Genomic DNA, 19,201 nt, shown 5'->3' with positions numbered 1-19,201 from the left:
CATCAGCTTGGCTAACTTTCAAAGACAGATCTTGCAGGGTTTTGATGAAAGGTTATTTCTGTGATGTCTCTCAGTTCCTGAGCTGCTCGGGGGGAAGCAGCTGTCATCCTCTGTCATTGACTTGAGTCCATGGGTGGAGTATGAGTTCAGAGTCCTGGCAACAAACGGCATCGGAACAGGAGAGCCCAGCAAACCGTCCAAAAAGCCCCGCACCAAAGAAATGCGTACGTATCAGAAGCTCCTTACATTTCCTCTGCTGCCAGCAGTGGCACAACTTGTTTGCAAATCATGCCCAGGACAGAAATTAGATCCCTTCAAATTACTTTATTGTACCAGTAAGTTTCAGTGGATTCTCTGCTTCTTCAGGGCGCACAACACATGAATGAATTAAGAAATAAATATGTTGATGCCTGGCAGCTCTCGTCCCACAATTTCATCCATGTTTGTGTGGAAAGGAGGCAGTGCATGTAAAATACTAATAGATACAGTATGTTTGTTTCAGAACCAACATAAATCAAATCTCGATAACAAGTAGATTTAAACGATATTTTCAAATATAAAACATACAATTAATTTAAATGAATCACTCTGAGTTTGTACATTAGTACCCATACATGTTTTATACACAACTGCAGGTGCATACACCTACAGATACATATGCATAGATAAGTACACATATACAAACATGTATATGTGTTTGTATATCAGAAGCTGTAAATATACTCACAAACTGAGAACCTCTAACCAAGAGCAGTGTAGGCCTTTATGACTTCATAAGATGTTTGGATTTTTTGTTGTATCCACTGTGCTGCTCATAAAAAGGCAAATTTAGATTTTACATAAAGTTTGTTAACAGGATTTGTGTCGTTCTACTCTATAGGTAAGGCCTAAAAATATAAACCGTTTTGTAGGTCCAGAGCCTGCACTGAATCTATTACATTGCCTCAAGTCATGTCTCCGTGCACAATTGGTTGTGGCTAAAGACATTAAGTTTAAAAAGAAAAAATACATATTGCTGTGAAGTTAGAAATAAGTGAAATCACTGGACCTCTGGAGCCCTTTCCTCATCTCTTCTTGAGGCTAACGGCTCAAGGATGGAGCAGTCTGAATTTAAGAAAGGTCTACTTCTTGAAAATGTTGAATATGCTCAATCCCTGTAACTAATATTATGTATTGGTGAGCAGCAGAATACTCCATATTGTCATTTGTAATGTCAAGTAATTGAATATACAAACTGGTCCTTCTAACACTGTGGTTGATCTGTTAGTTCCCAGGGTGACTCCATCCAGAGTGAACGGGGGTGGCGGGGGACGTTCAGAGCTGGTCATCACTTGGGAGGTAACCTTGTAACAAACACACTTATTAAACATTACGACAATAGACTTAATGGTTGTATATTTCTTACGTTGATTTATTTTCACATGAATCAAAACACGCACTCATGGGTTTATTTTATTTTTTCTCAGTACAAAACCACTTAACTAGACAGAGAGATGAGTTCATGCAAGGCTTGCAAGAACAGTCCCGCCCTCGGCAGTATTCCTTCACTAATTTGTGCATAGCTGCATTTCTTTTAGGTATTAATGTTCTATGTGTGAGATCCGTCATCCTGAGTCATCCCTCTGACTCATCCCTCCTTAGCCTGTTCCAGAGGAGCTGCAGAGTGGTCCGGGCTTTGGCTACGTGGTGGCGTTCCGCCCACTTGGGGCACAAGGCTGGATGCAGGCTGCTGTCACGTCTCCGGATGCCTCGCGATATGTCTTCAAGAATGAGAGCATCCCTCCCTTTTCCCCTTACCAAGTCAAAGTTGGGGTTTACAACAACAAGGGAGAGGGCCCTTTTAGTGCAGTGACCACTATCCACTCAGCGGAGGAAGGTGCGTACGATGGCAACTTTACAGCCGACTATGTGTTAGAGCAAGTGGACTAACAACTGTCAAGTTAACCAATAACTCTGGAAAATGTTCTAGTTAACATAAAATGTGTTTCCTAACGACTTGAAAGGATGAGAAAACATATTTCCTCATACAGTTTCATAGTGTGATCGATGTGGTTCCACATGATCGTATGATATTATTTGGGTTTTTCTATTTCCACTGGTTAGAAGTGAGCTGGGCTCATATGTAAAAAGATGATGTCGCACATTTTCATGCACCAATTACAATTTACTAATTGACATTTAATCTGACCTCATCAAACCACACCTGCGGAAATGTAATGTTACAGAGAAACACATGAGATTTCTTTGTCGAGAGATACTTTTTGGAGCTATAATGTTGTATTCAGTGGACTTTCCAGGACTTAATGATGGAACACTCACTCCTCCTTGCACAGGGATATGGATGGAGCTATAGTATATGCAATAGGTAATTTGTGGGTGGAGTGAATCTGTGTCTTCCGCCTTATTCTGACTCTCCTGCACACGTGCCTTTCAGAGCCCAGCAGAGCTCCAGGGAGGCTGAGGGCGAAGAGTGTATCAGCATCGGAAGTAGAGGTCACCTGGAAGCCGCTGGCCTGGAGTAACAACCGCAGACGCATCCTGGGATATGAGGTCAAACCAACACACGCCCACACGATAGGAATTGTTCCAATGTTGTGGACAGTGCCAACAGCTAGTGGCATATCTTAAATAACAATACAATAACCTTTTTAAATAAGTGTCTATATGATTGTTCGTGCATGAAGTCAACCACAGTAGATGAGTATTATGAAGCCCCCCAGGCTTCATAAACACACTGGTGCAGTTATAGATGGAAGTATTGAGTAACAAATCAAATGCATGCTGTTAAAGTATAATCTGTGTATTGGTGTGTGGTTTTAGTTGCAGTACTGGGGCGAGAGGAAGAAGCAGGAAACAGCCAGTGTGATCAGGACAGTGGGGAATAAAACGTCTGTACTCGTCAGGGATCTGGAGGGCAGCAGTACATATCACATGTCCCTGCGGGCCTATAACAGTGCTGGAGTGGGTCCACAGAGCATCATAGTCAATGTCACAACCAAGAAACCACGTAAGGGCTCTCAGCACAGTGTGGGGACTGACTATCTTTTTGTGCATGTTTTTCTCTTCCGGCTAAAGGTGCACGGTCCATGTGTATATCTCTTTCATTTCGGCAATAATGTTTTACCTACTGGAGTGAAAGTAGAGAATAGTCACCACACAAGAGCACCATAAAGTGCATTAATTATTTTACTGCCTCACCCCACGGCTCGAGTCGTGGCCGGGGAACCCTTCTTGCATGTCATACAGCTTTCTCTCTCTCTCTGTCTCTGTCTCTGTCTCTCTCTCTCTCTCTTTCTGTCTCTCTCTTTCTCTCTCTCTCTCTCGGTCACACTGTGTGATTTGACATGCAGGCCTCGCTGGAAAATTATGTTTTCATTCACGCTGACAGGTTTTCTATAAACATTAGTTGACTCCCCTTTATATTGTTTCACACTTTTCTTTCTTCAAGTCACCTGCATGTCAATGAGCGTACACCTTGTTCTTGCAGAGCAGAGCTCTGACCAACGAGCACCAGATCTTCATATAGGTTAATGATTATAATATCACAGTTTCATTTGTTCCACACCCACGTCTGTTCTTTATTCTCCCTAACCAACTCCTTCACAAAACCGTCGTACAGTCAAACCCACACACATATTCCTAGAGTCTCTGCTCACTCCTAACAGTGAGATGATAGACTGATAATGAGAAAACTCCTTCATGCTGAGTTGATTCTGGACTTTACTGTCTATCGACCGGGGTGCTTGTCGTTTTACTCCCTCCTCTTCCTCTCATCCTCCTCCTCCTCCAGCGCCCAGTCAAGCCCCGGTCAAAATAATGTGGAACACTTCCAACTCCAAGGTCATCCTGAGGTGGGACCAAGTACACGCTCTGGAGAACGAGTCAGAAGTCACGGGATATAAGGTAAGAAAGGCATGGAGCATTTTCCACTTCTCCACTGGAGAGGGCTTTAACTGGACTTGAGGCTTGGACTGACGAGTGACTGGTATTATAGATTGTAACATAAGAGAATGAAAGAAGAGTCATTTCCAGTTTTGACTGCACTTATTTATGGATTGGATACTATACTTGGTTTTCTTTTTCTGATAACTAAGGATCTATCTAAACTTCTCGCTGCAAAGTTAACTGCATTAAATTTAGAAGTGCAGCAAGTCTCTGACTATTTTATACCGTAGTGAGTCGAGGTGCGGTGATGTGTAACTGCTTTTTGAATATCTTCACAATTTGCCTCCTCCCCTAAAATAACAATCCCTTGATAGCCACACCGCCCACATCCTATTATAATTTTGCCACATCATTTCAGCAACAGACAAAGATCAACAACTTTTCTGATTGTTTCTCATGAGTCATTGCAGGAAATGTGCTGTAGACACAATACATTGACTGCCATCTTCCCAGATTGCAGCATTTGACTTGTCATGGCAGTATGATATCCCTAATATTAATGATGACCTCAGACATTACTTTTCAGGTTATGAATTCTCCTAAAGTGCCACTTGGCTTATCAATACAAAAAAAAAAAGAACGTTGAGACATAAATTTGCAGTCTCATGGGTTGAGATCATCAAACTATGATAATAATGTTGTCACCTGTGCTCGCTCCACACTATTCTCTCCGCATAAAAGGGGTGTCTTGAGAATGGGGCTTATTGTATATAAAATTGTAGATCCATCCTCAGCCCAGAGTAAAGCTGCAGCTGACTGGATTGATGCATCTCCACATTTCCCTTATCTTTGCTGCACCCTCTACTCTGGTGGTCCATCACAGCCATGCGCAGCTATCTACAGTGAGATTCATCTTGTTAGTTTCAGTAGTAGCGCATTACATCTCACAGAGCTGTCTGAAAGAAACACAAGCCGTAACTTAGATTTTCTAGTCATTGCACCAACAAGGACGCGCCTCTAACACCTCTCGTATGATTCATAGTCTCAGAAGTGGTTTCATGCCATGCTTCGCACTGTCATCATCTGTACCTCTCTGCTTCCTGCAGGTGATGTACAGCCAGGACAAACACAGCCATCCCAGTGTGGTGGAGACCAACACCACCTCCTTGGAGTTGTCACTACCGGTCAACCAGGACTACGTTATCCAGATTAAACCCTTCAGTGAGGGAGGGGAAGGCAGCAGCAGCCGCCAGATTACCATACCCAAAATAGAAGGTTGGGACAGCGCTGAGACATGAAACATGAAAATGAACCCTGTGTCCTTTTGTGAAGTGTTAGTTTTGAGTCTCATAAAAAATTGAATCGCAAACACCTTGTAAACTGGTGTTTTGAGCGCGCTAAATAATATATTGCATGCTCAAAACACTTTTGTAGTGGACTTTATTTTGTCTGCTACTCTCTACATCGAAAGACCAGTTTGTGTGTAAAGATATGCACCATGAACAGCATATTCTGTTGCTGCATTGCATGGTCTTTTTAGGCCACTTGTCTTTATATGAATTGGTATCCCTGACACTTCGAGGTATTTCCCCCAACCATTAAATGCTGGTTCAAAATGGTGAGTCTTCGAATCTACCTTTTTATTGAAGCCGAGTACGAATGTTTTGTTTACAGTTGTCTCGGCTGTAAAATAACAATCTCCTATCCGCAGACTGAGAAATACACATGCCATCAACAACAAAATGGGCTGAGACATGCAAAGAATATTGGCAGCAGCTACAGCCATCTTCTAGGAAGCCATAATTGAGAGCAGCGTACCAGTGCCATCTATTGACATATATGTGTACTCACAAACACTAAAGTTCTTTGTAGTGAATACGTTTCATATTTTTACTGTGGTAATTAACACAATACCTTCACATCAAGTGTTCATACTTAAAACACGTTTATAGAGCAACATTTGTATTCATTTTGATTTGTTTTTGTGTTCCAGGCTCCACAGCTAAAGGAGCAGCCCCGGAGTCTTCTGCATTTCCCTTGGTCAACCTTGCAGCATTAATCCTCACAGCCCGGACTGTACTATGACAAACATCTGCATCAGCCAGGCGGCACTAAAGCCGCTCATTACAGTAAAAGGAGAAACAGCAGGTCAGAGACAACAAGAGGCTGGCAGCCACATTTCCACCTGCTCCCTTCCCTACCCTACTGTGTCTTTCCTGTTTTTTCTACAAAGATCTCTTTGTGAAGAAGAATCTGTCCCTCCATCTTTCTAAGAGTTACTGAAAGGAACTGGCTCTTTCAGAAGTTAAAGGACACCGGGACTCGACTGCAGTCTCTTTGAAGAGATTTCTTTCTTTGCTCCCTTCTGACCAGTGGATATTGTTCCATGGTTTTAACCTTGGAGCCCCTGCGATGTGTGATGCACAATAGGATGTGTATATGTTTTTCTCTTTGGGACTGTGCAGGTTCTTTTGAACAGATATTGTATGTACCACTGGTCTTTTCTTGGATGCTGGGATTTTATCTGAACTGGGGTTGGAGGAGACCTGACATGGTTCATATTTATATGAGTGAAGTTATATTTATGTACGGTTTAACACGAGCAATGGATGAAGTAATTTCCCTCCTCTCTGGAGACTATAGTCTTTGGAAAGCTTCCTGGCCTGTCTAAGAAGGGAAACCAACTGTTACTAATCTCTGCCAAATGTCGGAAGCTAAACCTCATTGCTTTGTGACAAACCAGAATTTGGGACCTTTGTAACTTTACCTGGATTTTATTCATGCTTTTATGTTACACCACATTACTTCGGACCCTCAGAGTTGCCATGAAACTGACTGTAACCAAAGGTAAAGCCGACTTGGTTCAACACCACCTGTTGTATCATTGTGAGAAAATGCAGCGCCTCCACTCCCAATATGGCTTCCATTGTAAACAACAGCCTTGTGTTGATGAATTGATGTCTGACCTTCCTCCCTCATCCATGATAAATCTGGCACGCTAAGCATTTTGAGCCGCATTGTTGTTCACTGTATGTATGAAATCCTCAGGTCCCAAATGAGCCTTAAGTCTTATGATTATTATCCACTTAATTATGGTTGAAGAGAGTTTTATTTATTTTCTCCTATTTATTTGGATTGTATTTTGGCTCACTCATGTTATAATTTATGAATAACTGACCTAGCTGTAGGCTTTGTTGCGATTTTTCACTTTTGTTACTTTTTAGATTATACTTTTGGGCGTTTGGGGCTCAGAAACAACATGCCTTTCTCCTGAGTCTTCATAATGCGCATTGTATTACAGTACACGTGGCAGTGATTACTGACTTTTCTAGCTTATTAAAAAGTAGAAATGGTATTTTACTATCTAGTAAAACACTGTTTAGCTGCTGTTCGGCATGAGATTGGTCAGTGTACGTACCTACGTTGCTTAGGATGTCTGAATGGATCAACCTGCTTTTAATAAACATAATGTCATTTTCCTTATTTCTTTTTTTGCTGTCGAAAGCATACCAAAGAGACAAAAAAGCTGAGCTTTATCAGGCTATGCTATGTAGAGGAAAGCTCTTTCGGTGTTATTTAGAAAATGGAGTTTGCTTGGGGAAAATGCTAGCAAGTGGACTTTGAGGTAAGATTTTTCAGTTTTGTTGCTTTTGACATAAGGATTATACTTTAAAAAGTGTTTACAATTGATGATAAAAATTGTGGAAGCACCAGAAAAGGACAAGTAATTATGAGTAGAGTAAGAATTGATCACAGCTAATTGAATAGCACACTACTAGTCATTTTAAACAGTGTCAAGAAAATTAGACAAATGCACATCCTAATTTCATGTAGGAAATGTAACGGAAAGAAGAAGAAGACGGGCTATTAATGCCGAACTACAGGGGCTATAATAAGGTGAGGCCAGGAATAAACATGGAATTGACAGTGGAGACACAGAAGAGGGGAGAAAAATGTTGGTCTTTGAAAGTCGGACTACTTAAAAGGCTGTAATATAATGAAAGTGGTGGATTAAAACCAGTAGAAGGCACTATTGTAATTTAATTGAGGATTAGGGCAACCTAGCAATCTGAATAATTTTCATATTCAAACCAAAATACTGAATGTCCTGTATTTGCAAATTTTCTCCTACAAGCTTACTTGCTAGATAGCGTGGCTATCCGGGTTTCCACAGCGTGGTCCCTGATAGACAACGTGGGCCTCTGGCTTTACAGAACGATTTGGCCTTTTCTACATCAATCACTCGAAGCCCTCGCTTGGCCAAGACTTCTGTTACACTCCACTCCTCCATCATCAACTGCAACGGATTACAAAACCCCACCTTGGGACCCTATGAGTGCTTGAACACCGTGCCTGAAGGTAAATTGATGCAACCAGGACCTTTAAAGTTCACCAATTAAAATGTAATTTGTGCCAAACCCTAATTAAAAGAAAGCAAGAAGTTGTGGTTGTATCAGGGTTATGTGCTGGATTATTTCTTAGTCAAAAGCATTGACTTCCTGAAGTCTAATTTTCAGTGTATTTAACAAGCAATGCCAATATAAACCATATACACAGTATATACAGAGAGCAAATAATCCCCTGAAATGTCCCTTTCTTTAATGGAAAACACCATTCACTGATGGTAGACATGTAGATGTTGTGGATATCAGATTTTTTGTTCCCACATTTAAAAAAAAAAAAAAGTTAACCCGAGATTGTCTACAATACCAAAATGTGCATAAAGTAACTATAGCTGCAGAAATGTACTACTCTTACAAAGTCAACAAAAAGCTCCAACTAAATTAATACAAATTATAGCAGTGAATCTGTGTCCAGTACTACGTTCTGTGAGAACGTATATGCTCTATTTGATTTGACCATGAGGCATCTTGTGATAACCATATTTACACATTTTGCTTTACTGTGTCTGAAAACTTTGTATTAAAAAGCCTCAAGGTTCTAGTTTTATAATAAACATTTTTATATTCATAGTGCTTTGAGGTGCATGGCAGATATCGGGGCAGTTCTAACTAAATCCAGCAATAGGTGACAAATGTCAACATCATCTCCAGAGCAGTTTCATTCTGCTTTGTTTTTCCCATGTGAGGTGAACCAATAAATACATTTCATCCATTTTAGGTGTAATTTGCTGTAGAAAATTCAATTCAGTTTATTTTGTATAGCCTAAAATCACAAATACCATATTTGCCTCGGAGGGCTTTATAATCTGTACACATAACATCCCTGTCCCGGGATCTCACATCGGATCAGGAAAAACTCCCCAAATAAAGATGGTAAAACCCTTTCACAGGGAAAAAAGGGAAGAAACCTGAGGGAGAGCAACAGGAGGATCCCTCTCCCAGGATGGACAGATGCAATAGATGTCATGTGACCAGAATGATCAACGTAACAGAGTTACGCTCCAGCTCCAGACGCAGCCAGGATCCATGGCGGGGGAGAGAGAAGGGGGAGGTCAGGACCAACTCCAGACAGCCACGGCCCATGGAAACTTAAGGAGAGGAAGCACAGAAACTCCCGGAAAGGAGTATGGTTAGTGATGTGCATTTTGTTCTACCTTGGCCCTTTAAAGAAATTTGTTGCCGTACTAATAACTGTGTCACTCCAGCCTTTAATGTTCAAATTCCACCCCTTCTTCTAAAGAAATCTAAATTCAGCAATAAATGAACAAAAATCACATTCGAACATGTGGCAAACCTCAGTGTATAAAAGAATAAGTGTTCCCTAAACAAACCCAGCTGCACTAATTCCTGGTTGAATACAGCAGCTGCAGTTCATCATCATTGGGCCTAGAGGGCACCAGCTGTAATAGAATAAACACATGTGAGGGAGATCAAACAGAGGGATTCCCTTCTCATCTTGTTATCTTTTTCTCTGTTCTTTATTCATTTTGAAGGAATGAAAGTACAATGTACGGCAAAGATACGGCACCAAGCAACGAAGAGCAGGAAAGATGATGCTGCTGAGGAGGGGGAAGGGAGGAGTGGGCTGGGTTTAAGGGTCAGCCAGAGGTCGTCCAATCAGACTTTGGCACTGGGATGTGTCTGATTAATCAGTCCAGTTATTACTTGCCAGATCTTTTCTGGACACAGGGAGATAAGTTTGACCTTGCAGGTTGATATAAGTATGATTCAGATTCTTCTGCCCCTTAGTAAAGAAGGGTGAGAAGGGTTTCAGATGGATATGCTTTATGTTTTTGCAAAGCTCTTTTTTTTGGTAACTGGTGCCCTCTAGTGTAAATCAAGCCCAAGGCCATTAAGTACTTCACATCTTAACAATCCACCAAACAGCACCAACTATACAGTACAAAGTATGCATGGCTGCATTTTTTTCACCTTCCAGTTTGACACCCACGTTCATGATTAATCATCACTTTAGAGGATTTTGAACCAAAATATGAAATACAATGGGAAGTATACACTACATGTCTGAAAAGCAATACCATCCTCATAAACCTGACATGACAGTTAAACATTGTTTTGCTGCATGACTCGTGATGCTGCCTGCATTGACTTACACATGACATGAAATGATGCAGCTAATAAAAGACACCTTAAAGGGAAACCTTGCAGTGTGATTTTTATGCATTTTACTCCCTGGCATCTCTGTAATTAAGAGTAGCTTGTTCATACAAATATTGTCATATAAAATCAGAGTTTGTACAATTTAACTGCTACCTTAACTGGAACTCTACATGCCGTTGGCATCCCTCTAACATTCATGTGCCAAATAACACAAAACTAAAAGTTCAAAGATTCTGCTCCTATTGTATATTTATTCATAACACTGTACTTTGCTTAAAAGAGTTGATGAATAATACCATTTCTACAGAGTATGTTGAAAGATGATGAATATGTGTTCTACAATAAATAGCTGTAAAAAATATCAGTCACCACTTAATGTAGGCCTCAAAGACTTGTTTCTTTATGTGGAGATTCAATCAAAAACAGTGATATGTGGAATAAGATATGTAACGGCAGCAGTGGCTTGAATTAGATGAAAGTGCTGAAAGCTTGCAAGTTGCAACTGAAGGAATGAACTGGAGCCACTGTGCTGCGATTAGATTTTTGGGAATAACAAAACTGAATGTATTGTGTGCTAGATATTTCCAACTATTTCTTATGAATATTCCCCATTTCCTGTCAGGAAGCTTTATTTCCTTTTTTAATTCAGATTCAACTTCCAATTGTGAATAATTTGGCTTTGATATCTTGATCATCATGACCCACCCTTATGAGTTAATATCCATATTACTCAATCACAATCCAATAATGCAAAAAAACTCTTCATGCAAACATCTCAGATATTGGTTTTACTGGTGCAGCAACCTGTTCTGTGACGTACTGAACAGAACCGCATCAGTAAAACCAGAACAGCCTACTCTATGTATTCATTACACAAAATAGCCAAAGTGATATTATATCCAGCTCAAGTCTGAAAGCATATCTCAAAGCTGGTACAGGGGATAAACTGGGCTCATTCTGAAACATCAGCATGCTCAGAAACTACATCGTCATCATTGGAATAAATACAACGGGTGCGTATTAACAGCTTCTAATGTCCAGACACTGATGCAGAAAATCATCCAAAAGTCCAATCAACGTCCATCATGATGCAGCAGCTCACACGTCATCGTCAAATACATTCTACAGAAGGGAAATCTTTAAGGTGGCACAGACAAGAGGGAAGAATAGTGATCAAACTATAGCTCCGGCTTTGGTCTGTAACAGACTCTTGAATAAGCAGAACCAGAGGACCTTGCTGGCTCGACATGATCCGTTCTACTCGGTGCATCCTCATCAGGGGGGGGAAGTTCATTTAATAGACTGGCTACGCAAGAGTGAAAGCTCAAAGCACTAAACTCTGCATCAATGAACAGTTCTGGAGCTACATGAAATTGATTATTTTTCTTTTTAAGAGTAATTACAAACACATAGTAGGTTTTTTCAGCAGTTTTTTTTCAGCACTCACAACAGGAATCAGATATTTTTTTGTTATTCAGTACAGCAGCACAGACATGTAAAGGACACTCCTAGGTGCACGATCATTTTTTTCTATTTCCAAATAATACTTTCTGCATGGGATGGGTACCAACGTCGCACAAGGCATTGGGTTCTTCCGCAGCGTGAACGAGTGCACAGACTCCCTTTGACCTTTGAGAAATACTGAAGCAAGTGGTTTAAATATAAAGGCCCTGAGAAGTTTGCAGGGAATTTAGTTGGATTCAGGTCCAATATCTTTAATTGTTCCAGATGTTTGGAATTCTGGTGGCATACTGTCGACCAATCGAGGGCCATGAGTGACGTTTATGTTTTTATTCCTCCTTTTTTCCCCCCGCAGCATGACTGCCAAATCACGCTGCTTCAAGATATATGATTTCAATAGTGAAATGTTGAATAAGAATAAAACATAATGCTTTTAAAGGAGTCTTGTTTCAGCTTTGTGTGTTTGTGAATGTGGGGCAAAGGTCTCCAGTTGAGCGCCACTGGCAGTAGTCCATCAGAAGGGACGGCAGGTGGTAATTTCAGGTCGGGCACTGGCGCTCTCTGTCCACACGAGGGCGCTCTCATCTCAAGGAATCAGGACTGCAGGTGAACAAAGAAGAGATAGTCCACCTTAAATACTGTAATCTTAAAGGAGGGTTGTAAGGCCAAATCCTGGTTAGATCTTATCGTTTGGAGTCAAGATGGCAGCGTACCTCTGATGCGCCGTGTCGATCCTCACTGGACGATTCTGTTTCCCTGACAACAATAGCCTTGGTCACCTGCATGTCTGGATGCTGCTGCTTGGCTTCCTGTATCGCAATAGCCAGAGCCTGCAAGGAAAGAGGGAACAATACAATGAATGACAGGAACAAATGTATTACTTTTGGATAGAATTTTCTTATGTTTCTCATTCAATGATAGAAAAGAACTGAAATTCCCACAAAACAGAAATTCAGTTCAAGAAACAATGATTTCTTTCCACATTAGGAAAAGGCAATTTCTATGCTTTCAATTAGAGCTACATTATTCATGCAAAAATTGTTTTAAAATAGTCAAACATTATCTTGTTTCAGCCTCTCAAATGAGGATCTGATGCTTTTCTTTGTACTGTAGTATTTTAATATTAAATATATAAATAATAAATATCTTTGGTTTAACTAGATATTGGGTGAAAAAAAGCATTTAATTATTTTACATTTACATTTTATCAATCATGAAAGTAATGGCCCAACTTCAAAAGATAGATTTCTTGTGTGCGCTTTTATTTATTCCCTTTTTTTTATTGTATATTGTGTCTTTGTTCAATGTATAAAATAATTGAAATAAGCTTGTTGATCAGTTCTGAGATCTGAACAAATATATGGATGATATACAGTGTGGAAGATTACATTTAAAGGTTATTCAGTGCTTCCATAAATACAGGTTGTAAATAATCAGAATAGACAACTAGAAATTTACAACATTTTATAACTGAAATTCTGCAACATCTACAAACACACAAAGCTACAAACCAGTAACCACAATGCCTGTGTCTCTTTTGAGTGGACTGTTTTTTCCACAGTTCATTTCAGCTCACCTGCTCCTGGTCCACATCATCGTCTCCTGTGATTATGATCCTCTTCTCGATCCTAGTCTCTGAATATCCTCCTTTCACCGTCTACAACACACAATGGTTTTTCTTTTAATATCCTTCAGAAGCAGAGCTATTCTACTGTGTTCAGACATAAGAGATGAGCCAATGTTAGCATCATTAAACATTACATTGTGCACTTTGTAAGTTCTTAGATGGAAACACCACCTGAATTACGACTTGTATTTTATGTTAAATTCCATGGACAAGGAGACTTATTCAATATTTCGATAGTTACTATTTGTGACCATGAACTAAGCAAGAAACCAGAGAAGTCAACGCTGTTTCATCAAGTAATAAAGTATAAAGTCTGGAGCTGCTCCAGAGACAATGAATAGAGAATAATATATTATAGAATGTGTTTTCTTCGCGATACCCAAGTGAGCTTTATTCTCTTGTATCGTCCTCAGTTCTGAAATAGGAAACGTCCTTATCCATCAGAACATTCCCCTGGGTTTTCTTAGTGTTATAACGTCTAATTCGGTCTATTATCTATGAAGCTGTTCAACTTGATGATGTCACACAATTTAGTTTGAGCACACTAGTTTTTGGATTTGGTAGTTGTTAATGTTTATTCATATCTTTTGCAGTGTCATGCAGTGTTGGAGTAGTCCGCATCGGTCCTCAGACAAAGAGCACTCAGGATTTCAAGACCACGACTTTGGGGAGGTCACTCAGTTTATCTTTGCATTGTCTAATGGGTTCATCAGCTATTCGGATTTTCAGTGATTGCTCATACAAAAATATAGGAAATTTCCCACAGATAAACCTATGCAATGCCTCTTGGTTATTCTATCAAAACAATCCTGACAATCCACCTATACATGCACACAGAGACAGTATATATAGCAATGCAGGAAGTGAATAAAGAGGACTCATCGGGAGGTTTCTTTCTGTGGGTGTTTTTATGGGAATGTAGATCTTTCAGATCAATTTGAGGAGTGCCTTTGCAAAATCCCCATTTCATGTGGAGTGTGTCATGCAGTGTTGGACTCGCACTGGTCTGGTCTCAACCCCTCAAATGGTCTTGTCTCAAGATCGATACACTCTAGTCCTGGTCATGTCTTGGTCTCGGTTTTCAACACTAATCATGTCTGAATTTTGAAAACGGGCCCAGTTCCCCTTGAAGCTTCCTTACCTTGGTGACGTGAGTGGTTGCCGAGGTCACATTTTCAGTGACGAGGATGGGCGACCCTGACACCTCTCTTCCAAAACTGCTCATATGCACCTGTGGACACAAAACAGCTGGCGGCATTAGCAAATACTTGAAACACACAAGCTATAAGGGATTATGCTGCAGGTCGAGTTACAATTGGAGAGGTCCTTCTGTTTGTACTCACAGGGGACACACTCTGTCTTGAAGAATAAGAAACGTCACTCAGGCCTGTGATACAGTGATCCTGGAAACAGAGAAATTCATTAATAGTGTAGTTCTTATTGCATCGACAATTATTTTTAATCTACAATTTTTCTCGCTTAAATATGAAACTAACCTGATCTGTGAACTCCACAATGGTCGTGGTGACCTCTGACCCGTTGGGCTGAGTCTCTGTCCGGACGTCCGTCTTCCTGACCGTCGGTGTGGGCATGACATCGCTGACCTCTCGGCTCAGCGGCGTGACGACAGAGACGCGGCCGGCTTCTCTGTGCGACTCTCTGTCCACTGATGGCACTGGCACGGACCTCTTTGGTTTTTTGGGTACTACAGGCTGGAGGACATACATACATGACTAATGTAAACAGGATAAACAATATCCAAGCTCAGATAAAAGAAAGAAAAACAGGGAGGAGAAAATGAAGGGTCTTCCTTCATTACCCATCATGAAGAGCATTCAGCTCAAAACACATTTCCTTGCAGCCAATTACTGTGTTTACCTCTGCAATAGATGTCAGTGCATTATAAGCTTGAATGCATATTCATAGGTCATTCATACACTTTAGACTATTATGTTACAGCTTTTTGACAAAACATAAAAACCCAGCCAGACATATAGAGTTTAGACATAGGTTCAGGTGTGCTAACAGCAGGGTTTGCTGTTTTTCCAAGCACAGGCTTGTAAACTAAACCAGCAGCAACTCATCAACAGCCAACTTTGGTGGCATTAAGAGCGGGATATGGTGGTTTTTAGAGAAGGGCGGAAATCCGGTCCAACTTCATGTTGTTTTGGCAAAACAAGTGCCTGATTATGTTTTATTCGATCTTATATGCGGCTTGTGAAAAGAAAAACACATGGAGATAAAGCTAAAAAACACTTTTATAATTTGTGGCCTTTTTTGGATCCTTCATGTTGACACCCATACTCAACTGCACTGCAGTTTGATTGAAAGGGGACACATATTTTTAGGAACCTAAAAATAGCATGTTTCGACTTTCCTGCCTGAGGAAGTCAAACTAAAGTCCGAGGAGCAACAAACAGACTTGATGTGAGAACGTTGGTCTACCTGCACATCGGACCGCTTGACCTCTGGCCGGACTTCTTCAGCCTGGATGTGTTTGGCTGGAGGGCTGCTGCTGACTCCTCTGGACAGGGGGGCTGACACTAGTGGAGGAGGTTCAGAGGGGCCCTGCTGCTGGAGCAAGTCCATGCTAAAGCACAGACCCACATCTGGTGACACACTCCTCTCCCCAAGCTCTGTCATGCCCCTGGAGAACTCCTCCATGCCCGTGTGCAGGTCCGTGAGGATGGTGAAATCTACTTCGGCCTCCATGCTGGACGTGGAGCTGACCGTGATGCTGGAACATTTGCGCTCTATGCCCAGGTGGGTCTCCTTCAGGTACAGGATCTCGGGGTCCTGTTCATCCTCTGAGACGGAGCCCAGACGTCTCTCCCACGGTTCCCTCTGCAGAGAAGACACGTCAACTACAAATGCATCTCCTTATTTGACCTTTTAAAAGCAACACCAAAGAAAATGAAATAGAAAAATAAAAATAATAAAGCATTTTTGGGGTTTCTCTGCAGATCTTTTCCAATAATTACCGACAAACTAAATCATCAACATAAGCACAATAAATTAAGAAGTTGATGTAGTTATTGTGCAACTTCAGCAGTTTAAATCATGCGTTTTGAATTGATGAAACCAGAATAATGACAGTCACTCCACATTTTTGCATATAAACACATAAAGTAATATAACTAATAAAGTAATAAAAGGAATACAAATGTAGGAAATGTGTTCAATAATTAAGTACAGTTTGTGGCTAGAGAGGAGGAAAGACAAATATGAGACTGGTGAAGCTGAGCAACGACTCACTGAAGCTTCGTTGAAAGGTTCTTCATGAATAGCAGGGGTCGGAGGTGTATCCTAGAGGAAAAACAAGCAGGAAGAAAACATTAACATGAAACTAATAAAACATGTGTCAAGTCATAGAAATGACAACAACAAACTATGATACCGATACGAGTGTTACTGCATCAAAAGAGGAGAGAGCTAAAACACAGCTTCTGTTTTTCACTGCATCAACATGATGCTTGTTTGTAGCACAACACACAGCATTAATTATCATATTTAGATAAATCATGTTTGCAATGTTCTCCATTTACATCTTTTAAAGGCAATTACTTTTGTACTCGGTATAGTTCTCAGCATTATTAAAAAAAAATGGAAACAATCCATTTACCAAACTCATGTTAAACTTACATAATAAGCACGCATATGATCATTCTAAGAGATTGTAAAGCTCACTGCTACTGTCAAACACATGCACACAAGGTATATTTCACAGGTTGACATCCGAAATGGCCGCAAGTGCAATGGTAATGCCATGCACTGAAAGGTTAGATTTTTTTAAAAATCTCTTTCAGGAAAGAGGTATTCATAATCGTAAATGCAGCATATGAATGCCTTAGCCCTGAAGAGGTTTGGCAGCTCTGCAGCATGATTGAACATCTAATCGTCTCATTCATTTTCTGCTGCTGCCACAGAGATGCCAACGCAAAACATTTGTTTTAAATGTCCTTCACAGCCATTTACAAAAAGGAGTTAAAGTATGTGAAAAAGAGGTTTTCAAAGAAAAATGGTGGAAAGGTCTTGCGCTCCTTGCAACAGCAGCCACCTTTATTCTGTGAGGGTGTTGGAAGGAAAGACCAGGTGTGAACGTGACAAGTTATTAAGGCGGGATAAAGCTTAAGCGTAGGGAACTTTGCTTAAAGCCCCGCGGCATTCTGAAATGGCCAAGCGGATGTATTGCTTTGCAAAGGGGAACAAGGGAAAGCAATATGCTTCCTGGGCCATGGACTTGAACTGAGTCGATCAATGATGCGATGCCAAGGAACGTGAACTTTTGCTTTCTCATACACAGCCACATGAGTTCTGAAGTATGTGTGATTTTGTTTTGTTTTTAGATGGTAAAAACAAGATTTGCACGACATCGCCTGAAGCTCATGCAATGCTTTACTTTCCGATGATTGACAAACAGTTTAGGGGGCAGATGGGTTTACCGCTTGCTTCCACTTGGTTGTTTCTTGGCCGGGCGTCCTGTAGTGGATATGGCTGCTGTCCACGTTGCTCGGTCGGTCTCGGGACCATTGCATTTTCAGTGGGAGAGTGCGAGGGGGAGCTGTCGGGAATTTGGAGCTTGAGAAGAAATTATCTTTCAACTCCGAGCTGTTTTGAAAATGGTCCTCCTGTCCTCTCGTCCACAGACTTTGTCCTGTCGTGCCTCTGCAGTCTCTGAGCTCCTGCTGTCCAAACATCTCCTTCTTAATCTGTTGATGGAGTAGAGTTTGCTGTTGGTATGACATTGCAGCTTCGCTGTGGTATTTGGAGGCTCCTGTGTTTTCCTTGACAACATCTGCAGCCGACTGCAGAACAGCGTCGTCATCCTCGCTCCTTCCTGCGTCACAGGAGCCGTCTTTTGATTTTGTCATCTGCACATCGGCAGTTGCACCAAAGATGCCTCTATCAGGACCACTTTGAGTGTTAACAGCACCTGTGTTCTCCTTATTCACAGACTTCTTTGATCTTTGTGGCTTGAGAGGAACTATTTTGACTTCTGAGTGTGAGTCCGATGTTTTATTGCGATCTTGTTCTCCCATGGGGCTCGGGGCTTTCTGCCCCCAGGTCTCACAATGTCTAGCATCACTCTCAATATCACCTCTGTTTTCTTTTGGGAGAGACTCCACCGCCGCCGGAGTTTCAAAGTTCTTTGGTCTCTCTTGATGAATGCTGTGTTCATATTGGCAATGCTTCACATCTCTGCTGATCATTCCACTCCCCTGTTTGTCGTGTGGAGATCCATATCCATTTTCTTGAATGGCATTTCTCACTAACATAGAATCGCCATGTCCATTTGTTGCCACTGTTTCATCCCTGGTGTTCAAATCCAGTAGTTCAGTTGCCCTAAAGTCTGTTTTTTGTTTTGGAGACGTTCCAGGACAACTTTTGACTAATGACTCCCTGGCTGTGTGACAGTTGTTTATCTTTGATTCAGTCCAAGGAGTCACAGACAACACGTCTCTTCCAAAAGAAGAGGGCTTACTCTTTTCCACTTTCGTGTAAGTATTCAGTTCTCCTTCATAAGCATCCTGCTTGTCAATCAATTTGCCATCATCGGTCGCCTATGTTGACATAGAGTAGACAGTTGCATTAGCCTCGCTAGATACACTGCACTTCCACTTGTGATAGCATTGTTACCCCACATAACTACTGGAAGTGATTAGGGAAGAAAAACAGTGATTAACTGTTGGGTACCTCAAACTTT

At 41.1% G+C, this 19,201-nt stretch overlaps 2 protein-coding genes across 7 annotated transcripts in view; one reads left to right on the top strand and one right to left on the bottom strand.

The window, feature by feature from the left end:
- Positions 1-7,404, top strand: part of cntn3a.1 (contactin 3a, tandem duplicate 1) — a 69,255-nt gene extending 61,851 nt beyond the window's left edge. For both annotated transcript variants that reach the window (XM_068597087.1, XM_068597086.1), the window contains exons 16-23: positions 75-224; positions 1,268-1,338; positions 1,642-1,876; positions 2,435-2,550; positions 2,821-3,007; positions 3,791-3,903; positions 4,992-5,160; positions 5,879-7,404. In XM_068597087.1, the coding sequence (XP_068453188.1) occupies positions 75-224; positions 1,268-1,338; positions 1,642-1,876; positions 2,435-2,550; positions 2,821-3,007; positions 3,791-3,903; positions 4,992-5,160; positions 5,879-5,970 (1,133 nt within the window). In that variant the 3' untranslated portion in view covers positions 5,971-7,404. The remainder of the gene's footprint in view (positions 1-74; positions 225-1,267; positions 1,339-1,641; positions 1,877-2,434; positions 2,551-2,820; positions 3,008-3,790; positions 3,904-4,991; positions 5,161-5,878) is intronic.
- Positions 7,405-9,339: 1,935 nt separating this feature from the next.
- si:dkey-178k16.1 (band 4.1-like protein 1) overlaps positions 9,340-19,201 on the bottom strand; it is a 39,269-nt gene continuing 29,407 nt past the window's right edge. For 4 of the 5 annotated variants that reach the window (XM_068596898.1, XM_068596896.1, XM_068596895.1 and 1 more), the window contains 9 exons: positions 17,940-19,058; positions 16,753-16,803; positions 15,943-16,341; positions 14,994-15,209; positions 14,841-14,900; positions 14,639-14,728; positions 13,447-13,527; positions 12,584-12,700; positions 9,340-12,470 (listed from right to left, as the gene is read on the bottom strand). In XM_068596898.1, coding sequence (XP_068452999.1) covers positions 12,465-12,470; positions 12,584-12,700; positions 13,447-13,527; positions 14,639-14,728; positions 14,841-14,900; positions 14,994-15,209; positions 15,943-16,341; positions 16,753-16,803; positions 17,940-19,058 — 2,139 coding nt within the window. In that variant the 3' untranslated portion in view covers positions 9,340-12,464. The remainder of the gene's footprint in view (positions 12,471-12,583; positions 12,701-13,446; positions 13,528-14,638; positions 14,729-14,840; positions 14,901-14,993; positions 15,210-15,942; positions 16,342-16,752; positions 16,804-17,939; positions 19,059-19,201) is intronic. The other variant, XM_068596900.1, reaches the window with a different exon arrangement.

Source organism: Clinocottus analis, unplaced genomic scaffold, assembly GCF_023055335.1.
Source record: "Clinocottus analis isolate CAN_PGR_092001 unplaced genomic scaffold, fCliAna1.0.p SCAF_4, whole genome shotgun sequence".
Lineage (NCBI taxonomy): Eukaryota > Metazoa > Chordata > Actinopteri > Perciformes > Cottidae > Clinocottus > Clinocottus analis.
The sequence above is the reverse complement of the archived record's forward strand: the minus strand, read 5'-3'. Positions and strand labels throughout refer to the sequence as shown.